At 26.4% G+C, this 9,446-nt stretch overlaps 1 protein-coding gene across 3 annotated transcripts in view; it reads left to right on the top strand.

The window, feature by feature from the left end:
* LOC149892940 (uncharacterized) overlaps positions 1 to 9,446 on the top strand; it is a 77,191-nt gene that overhangs the window by 64,202 nt on the left and 3,543 nt on the right. For all 3 annotated transcript variants that reach the window (XM_090083045.1, XM_090083037.1, XM_090083032.1), the window contains exon 80: positions 5,804 to 5,900. In XM_090083045.1, the coding sequence (XP_089939171.1) occupies positions 5,804 to 5,900 (97 nt within the window). The remainder of the gene's footprint in view (positions 1 to 5,803; positions 5,901 to 9,446) is intronic.

Below are 9,446 nucleotides of genomic sequence, written 5' to 3'. Positions count from 1 at the left end.
GTAGTTAAGTTACTGATATAGGGAAGTTAAGTTACTGATAAACAACTTTTATTAAAGGTGACATTATTGTTATTGATGGTACAATTAATGAAGTGTATGCACTTCCAGCCGATATAGACTTCCAGCTGGAAGAGTATACCTTTTTATATAATTACTAATTGAATAAAAAGTTACTTTGGCATTTTGGATCAGGATGTGCACTGTCACAATCATTTGTATCCATAGAATTATTCAATTTCTTGTATCTAACAGCCCCTATAAAAATTTATATATATATATGTATATATATATATATATATATATATATATATATATATATATATATATATATATATATATATATATAGAGAGAGAGAGAGAGAGAGAGAGAGAGAGAGAGAGAGATGTATCACTATTTAAATAAAGTTACCTTGGCATTTTGGATCAGAATGTGCACTGTCATAAGCACTTGCATCCTTGGCATTGCTTAACTCCTTGCATTTAACAGACCCTATAAAAATTATATATATATATATATATATATATATATATATATATATACACACACACACACACATATAAATTAATAATATTATTTATCTAAAAAAGAATTACTTTTAAATGTTTTGGATTAGGTTGCGTAGCCTCTTTTTTATCGATGGTTGTGTGTTTTGATCCACCACATTCAAAAGCACCTAAATAAATTGGTTTCATATATCTTTAAATGCCATCCCATCACAATTTATAGAAAACATTGGAAAAACTCTAACCAAGGACTCATACATACATACATAAATACAGAGAAAGTTGCAGATTAAGACTTTTCAGAGCCTGGGGCTATTTTTAGAGACCCCCCTCTGTTTAAATAGCTTCTTTTTTTTTTTTTTGAAGTAATGGTTTTAAATAACAATTGTAAAAATAATATATCATAAATTATTATACTTTTAGGATCTTTAAGATTTCACCTAGCAGCCCTGCCACCATCCTTAGCATTATGCTAAAATTGTATGATGCGCAACTCAACAACATTTCGAGTTTCATTTAGAAATTTAGTCCAAATACAGTCCTTTAGAAATTTCTCCAACTTCACTGGAAGTTTTAACTTTCCATTTTTTCTACTTCTGAATCCATACAATCTTCTTCATTTAAATGTAAATCACTATCTGAATAATTTAAATTTTCATTGTTATCAAAACAAACATCAGATATAGAGAAATCGATAGGGAATAGGTTATCACTGTCAACTTGTGTACTACAATTTTTGTCTAAATGAAATACTAAATTATACTATAGCTTTATAGCATAAAGTAAACTATTACAATTACAAAAAGATTAGATAAGCTACAACATTATACTTTTATATCATCAACCTTAAATGATATCAAACTTTCTTATAACGATATAAAACTTAGATTTTCTGTATCTTTATACCAAAGTGTCAGATTATTTATAGATAAATTATTTATATTTTTATTACCATTTTTATTGATATTACTAAATAATTATTTAATATTATTTACCAAGAATTGTTCTAAAAAACAATGACAATTTCGAACTTGCCCTAAATCATAGAGCCAGTTTATATAAATATAAATATAATAAGTACAAATTAAGAAATATAATAACTTATGCCAAAATTAAAATGCTACAAAACAAACTGTCGAAGAAAAAAAAAGTGGTTTCACTAATTTATTACCGCTCTGTTCTTTAAGAATATTAAGCAAGATTATTATTTAATACTGTTAAATTTTAATGATACTTAATAATACCATTAAAATTTAACAGTATTAAATAATAATCTTGCTTAGTATTAAATAAAAAAATCAATATATTTAGATTTATTTTGACAACAATTCTACATATTAACAGTGTTAATAAAATCAAGATTATTAATATTTATCAATAATCTTGAGTGCTATTAATAATCTTGATTTATATACCATTAAATTAATGGTATATAAATTTTGATTTAAATATTTATTTATAAATAAAGAAAAAAAATTTATTACTTTTAAATACTAACTGATATTATTAAATAAAATTAATTTACAAAGTAAAAGTATCAACTTTTTTATGCATTAAAAAATGCTGTTATTTCAAAATTTCGCCATTCAGAACTTCGCCGTTCATTGAAGTATGCTGCCATTTTTAAAATTTGATTGAAACATGTTCGGTTTTTTATTAAAATGTATCATTGAAATAAAAAACAGAACCAAATCGGCTGAACGTCGGCTGAACGTCGGCTGAACGTCGGCTGAACGTCGGCTGAACGTCGGCTGAACGTCGGCTGAACGTCGGCTGAACGTCGGCTGAATGTCTGTTAGCCTATCGTCGGCGAACAGACATATAACCGACGTTCAGCCGATATTGTTTTGTTGAAAACAGTGTAGCCGATGTTAAACCAATGTAACTAGCTCGGCCCGAGCTCGGCCCGACATCGGCTTTAACACAGGGCAGTGTAGCCGATGTTGAACCGATGTAACTAGCTCGGCCCGAGCTCGGCCCGACATCGGCTTTAACACAGGGATGGAGAACTATTCCACCAGAAAACTCATGATTATTAAATTTTCTAGCTTTGTTTAATTTGTTGCACAGCTGAGCAAGTGTTTTGCCAACTTCTGGCAAAACACAGTAGCTGTGGGTAAACTCATGTATTTATTATTTATTTATTTATATGTATAAAAACCTGTCTAACTTATCTCAATCTACAAACTCTAGAACAAAGAAGGCAGTTAGGGGGTATGATACAATAATTTAAAGCATTCAAGGGAGTTAATGAAGTAAATTGGTTTCATATGAATGCACACCACATTCCCTTTTAGCACAAGGACCTGCAAGTAATGTTTAAGGCTCTAAACTATATATATATATATATATATATATATATATATATATATATATATATATATATATATATATATATATATATATATATATATATATATACTATAAAATATTATAAAAAATTAAAATTTTCTCCTACAGATAAACCTTGACAATTGAAGCTATAATATACATAAAATTTAAGGTATCATTTGCATATCTGCATTTTTCTTTTGCTTCAGATTCTGTGTCTAAGTTTTAAAAAGTACTTATGATAATTATTGATGTATCAAAATTTCATTTTCAAATTTCAATAATTATGACTAAATGCTTAAATAAATTTATAAAAAATTATCAAAGTTATTACTTTACTATCTTTGAGAATATTATATAAACAACCTGCAGTTGACAAAATTCTTCCTGAAAACCTTAGCCATCTAACCTCAGGTTCTTGACATATTGATTTAGCTAAGTCTATTTTTTTCATATTTGTCCAGCGAAGCCAATAAAAATCTATATGTTTTCTTGAGGAAATTATTGATAACACATTTTCACTCATAGCATTCACTAACCAAATTAGTGGTACGTAATCTGTATTGTTTTCTTTATCGAATGCAACAATTGCATACAACATCTTACTCAGTAACACAGTACAGAAATTACACAGTAAGTTACTCTGCTACAAAATGTAAACGAAGATAGAAAAAATCCATACTCCGCAATCTCCTTTATATAGGAATAAAATATTACTAAATTGCACTTTTGGTTTTAAAGAAAAATGTTTAATAGTCTTCAAAATCCATTCATGATTCTAAGAATATGTGCCACAAGGAAGTAAGACAATAATGAAAACCCTCACGTCAACTTTAAAATATTGTATGCATTTCCTTGTGGTGTTACTTTTCATAAAGGTAAATATTAATGAATTCTTTTAAGTAATTATTGTTCAAATTGCATGTAAAACTTTGTAAAATTTTCAACTTTTTACTAAAGAAAGAAAAGAGAAAAATTTATATATAAAAAATAAAAATTGTTATAACAAGTTTTTATATAGAGTTTCAAAAAAAACATTAAACGAGAAAACAATTATAACTTTAATTTATAAGTTATATTGTAAAAACCATTTTTGCACAAGCTAAGTTGCAAATGGCGATAATGGTCTGAATGCATAGATTTTTCCGCATATTACTTTCACCAGATGGGTCCCTAATAGGAAACCCGTATAAATCCCAGTTTTCTTAGCCCTTATAATCACCACATGCGGCCCATATTACTATTTTTGCTTTATTTTTCAACCGTGCGGGACCCGTCTGGAAACCAGAACACAAACCCTTCTAAAACCCGTACCCGTAAGCCCAGTTAAAAACCATACGGTACCCGTCTGTCAATGTTGGCTAGGAGGTTTCTTAGCTTGTGATCTTACATAAAATGACTTTAGATTTAATTGCACCAAGAACCATTGAAAATATATTTATACTATTTTACAACCTTTTTTTTATAGTAATTATACTAATATCAATTAGAAAAAGGTAGTACCGTAGATTTCCCTAATTGCGAACAGTCCCTAATTCCGAACAGCTTTATTTCACTTATTGTTATATCTTTTATTTTTGTGGGATTTTTAAAAGGAAAACTGATTAATAAATTGCAAGACCAGTGTAATGAGATTATAAAAAAATGTTTTCAAAATATATATTGATATCATTAAACTTTTCAATTGCAAGCAAAACACTTTTAAAACCCTGAAAAACCAACAATATAAAACCGACTTAAAAAAAAAGACAATTTCAATTGCGTAATTTTCGATGTAGAATTTGATGGTGATATTTATCTGAAAAAAAATGTCAAAAATTAGCAATACTTCTTAAAATATCTTAAAAACAGAACTTTTTTGCATAGATAAAACGTTTTCCAAATTCCGAACAGATTTTGGAATGCACCTATTTTTGCAAAAGTTAGTGTTTCTACGTACAAGTAATTAACAACAATATTTAATAATAATATTTTAACGACATTAACTTAGAAACTTAAAAGTGTTTTTAACCTTTTTATTGATTTTCTAAAAGTCTTCTTTATCTTAACGTTTGTTAATAAAAAAAAGCTTCCTATTGATTAATGGGGAATCATCCGCTAAGGCTGAAACCAACCTGATACTAATAACTGAGGTTTCTTCTGATTAACTGACAGAAACAGGCAGTGACAGTGAAGGTTTATTTTATTAACTGATTACAAAATAATAACGGAAGACAGGATCTCATAAATAGATAATGCACACTCTGCACCAACACAATTTTATACCCTTACATTAAAATGAAAATAATTTTTAATTTTAAAAATCTTTTCACCTAACTCTAATCTAGAGTTCTACGCTAATATAAATTATATACTTTTTTAAATTGAATGCGATTTTTTGGGATTTGTTATGTACGCTCGGAATAAGGAACGTGTTCCTAATTCCGAACGAAAACTTTACTTTTTAAATTTAAAAATTAACAATATTTTTATAATAAATATAATATTTGCTTAATATGGTTCGATTCAGTTTAGGTTCCAGTATATTAATTTAAAAAAATTAATATAAAATTCAAAAAGCAAGCGGAGTTATTCAACTTTTAGTACGATTTTGTTCGGAATTAGGAAAATCTACGATTTAATGGTCGAATTAGTTTTAACAATTTAAATAAACCTTTGGCATTGTTTTCGCGTGTAACATGATAATAACATGATTAAAAATATTACTAGGCATTTTTATAACATACTGCCAAAAAAAAAATAAAAATATATAATAGGAATTGTTTTTATAATCCTAAGTAATTCTCCCTCTCTTTCTCTAACTATCTATCATTCCATCTATTTATCTATATACATATATATATAAATATATATATATATATATATATATATGTATATATATATATATATATATATATATATATATATATATATATATATATATATATATATATATATATGTATATATATATACATATATTCAACTTAGATATAAAATCTTCCGTTATTATTGGTACGGTGGTGGGAGTTAGCATTCTAATTTTGCCAATAATTGGAGTTGCCAGCTACAAACTTTATCATATATAGTAAGAATTTTAATATTTATTTATTTTATATACTTTTATATACTTTTATATACTTTTATATACTTTTATATACTTTTATATACTTTTATATACTTTTATATACTTTTATATACTTTTATATACTTTTATATACTTTTATATACTTTCATATACTTTTATATACTTTTATATACTTTTATATACTTTTATATACTTTTATATACTTTTATATACTTTTATATACTTTTATATACTTTTGAATACTTTACATACTTTTATATACTTTTATATACTTTTATATACTTTTATATACTTTTGAATACTTTACATACTTTTATATACTTTTATATACTTTTATACACTTTTATATACTTTTATATACTTTTATATACTTTTATATACTTTTGAATACTTTACATACTTTTATATACTTTTATATACTTTTATATACTTTTATATACTTTTATATACTTTTATATACTTTTATATACTTTTATATACTTTTATATACTTTTATATACTTTTATATACTTTTATATACTTTTATATACTTTTATATACTTTTATATACTTTTATATACTTTTATATACTTTTATATATTTTTATATATTTTTATATATTTTTATTTATTTTTATATATTTTTATATATTTTTATATATTTTTATATATTTTTATATACTTTTATATACTTTTATATATTTTTATATACTTTTATATACTTTTATATACTTTTATATATTTTGATATATTTTGATATATTTTTATATATTTTGATATATTTTGATATATTTTGATATATTTTGATATATTTTGATATATTTTGATATATTTTGATATATTTTGATATATTTTGATATATTTTGATATATTTTTATATATTTTTATATATTTTTATATATTTTTATATATTTTTATATATTTTTATATATTTTTATATATTTTTATTTATTTTTATATATTTTTACATATTTTTATTTATTTTTATATATTTTTGTATATTTTTATATATTTTTATATATTTTTATATATTTTTATACATTTTTATATATATGTTTATATATTTTTATATATCTTAATATATTTTTATATATTTTTATATATTTTTATATATTTTTATATATTTTTATATATTTTTATATATTTTTATATATTTTTATATATTTTTATATATTTTTATATATTTTTATATATTTTTATTTATTTTTATATATTTTTGTATATTTTTATATATTTTTATATATTTTTATATATATGTTTATACATTTTTATATATATGTTTATATATTTTTATATATCTTAATATATTTTTATGTATTTTTATATATTTTTATATATTTTTATATATTTTTATATATTTTTATATATTTTTATATATTTTTATATATTTTTATATATTTTTATATATTTTTATATATTTTTATATATTTTTATATATTTTTATATATTTTTATATATTTTTATATATTTTTTTATATTTTTATATATTTTTATATATTTTTATATATTTTTATATATTTTTATATATTTTTATATATTTTTATATATTTTTATTTCAATTTGTACATTTTTATAAACTGTTTTACATTTTTGTTTTTATATATTTTCTTATATTTTGATATGTTTTTATATATTTTGACATATTTTTATATATTTTGACATATTTTTATATATTATTATATTAATTATATAGTTGTTTAATTATATGATGGAATTAAAGTCAGTATTTGTAGTTTTCTCGCTAGCAGCACAACGTTGTAATTATAAAATCTCTCTTTGTACTCATTTAAAAAACTATACACAAATTTCGCGTTCAATTTATACTTAACAAACCAGCTCAATTATGCTCATAAAAAAAACCGCTTATACTATATTTATATTTTCTCAAGGAAACTACGTCAATCTCCAACGCTATTTAATTACACACTTTCTCCAACGCAATTTAATTACACTCCTCATTGAAACTCAGGTATCACAATCAAGAGCAACAACCTTCAGGGTATTTAAGGAGTATCCATCGTTTTCGGTTTCTCCTCCGCAGGGGCATTTCGGTTTCCTGGACGTCGTCACCAGTCTCCAGATGATTCGTGTCATCGCTTACCGGCGTGGTCTCTGTGTTTTCGCTGCAATTTGCACCATCATTCCCAACTGGTATTTCTAAATATGTCACATTGTTTACTCGGGTTTGCTGCGTTCCGCTTTTCGATCTGATGTGCTTAACGTGGCGCGGCTTTCCGTCTATATTGACCACATTTTTCGACACATCCCGAGTAATGGTAGCTGGACGCCATTTTGTCATTCATTGTGCCTTGGGTGGCTTCAGCCAAACACTTTTGCCAATATATGAATTTTCAAGCACATTCGTCAACAGCTAGGTCTTTTTGTTCAATCCTTTGATCCTTTCGGCATAGGCGTGCTGTTTACTCATCGGACTTGCTCCCTCTTTGTCAATTGAGACGTTTTACCAATAAACAGCCTCTAATATGGAAATATTTGATTGCTCTGCCACTCTCTTGATAGTTCGGTGGTTTCTTTCAATGATGCCATTCCCCGATGGACAGTAAGCGGCTCGAAGCTTCAAACACACACCCAAACTTCCGAGAAATTTTCTAGTCTCTTCACTTCTAAACGCAGTGTCATTGCTCGTCAATATTTCTTCTGGTGCTCCCCTTTCGCAAAATATGGACTGCAACTAGCGAATTACTGCAATGCTTCCCTGCGAGTTTGGCAGCTGATGCCACAGTGCGAATCTTGAACGCCCACAGTCGATCAAGGTTAAATAACTTTCCCCTCTGTAATAAGTGATATCCATGCCTAATCTTTTCCAATTTTCGTTGACTTCTAACCTCCCGTGCGTCCACGCAACGGGTGCCGGTTATATTGATTGGCATGGTTCGCACTCTTGAATCACTATTTGTACATCTTCCTTTGTTGCAGTCGGGATCTTCTTCCAAACGAAGTGCAAAGTTCTTCTGACTCCAAAATGTACAGTCCGCTTGTGTATTTCAAAAATTGAATCTCTATCCATTAACGCCATTCCGGCATAATTCGTAACGTTATGTTTTAAAATTCTCATCCACCAACTTGGTATTCTAGTTAATGAGTCGGCCAAATTGTCTTTCGACGGTATCAGATTTACGTTGACGTCTAAATTATAGTCGTCTACCAACTCCCGGAACAAGTTCACTCTTCGCCGTATAAACAGTTCAGCTGACGCTTTTGATCTAAGCCTGGACATTCCGGTTACAGCATCAGAAATCCAGTGAAAAACCGTTACAGAGTCTGCGAACAACTAGAGTTTGTTTAGCTTCCAAACCAAAGCCATATTAACACCGCGTAGTACGGCGTCCAGCTCTGTCATGTTTATATGAACTTCAGATCTTTCTTTACGCAGCCATGTTGCATCTTCAACAGTGACTCCTCCAATATGGACAAGAGCTTCTTATGCTAAAGATCTAGCATCAACCCATACTTTACTCTCATCACAACGCACTTCATATTCTCCACGAGCAGGGTATTTTTCTCCCACCCTCTTCAACACTTCTTCCAGCAAACACCTCACCCCCAC

Source organism: Hydra viridissima, unplaced genomic scaffold (genome assembly GCF_058129835.1).
Source record: "Hydra viridissima isolate aposymbiotic clone 2 unplaced genomic scaffold, HvirCarnegie_v1 scaffold_1, whole genome shotgun sequence".
NCBI lineage: Eukaryota > Metazoa > Cnidaria > Hydrozoa > Anthoathecata > Hydridae > Hydra > Hydra viridissima.
The sequence above is the reverse complement of the archived record's forward strand: the minus strand, read 5'-3'. Positions and strand labels throughout refer to the sequence as shown.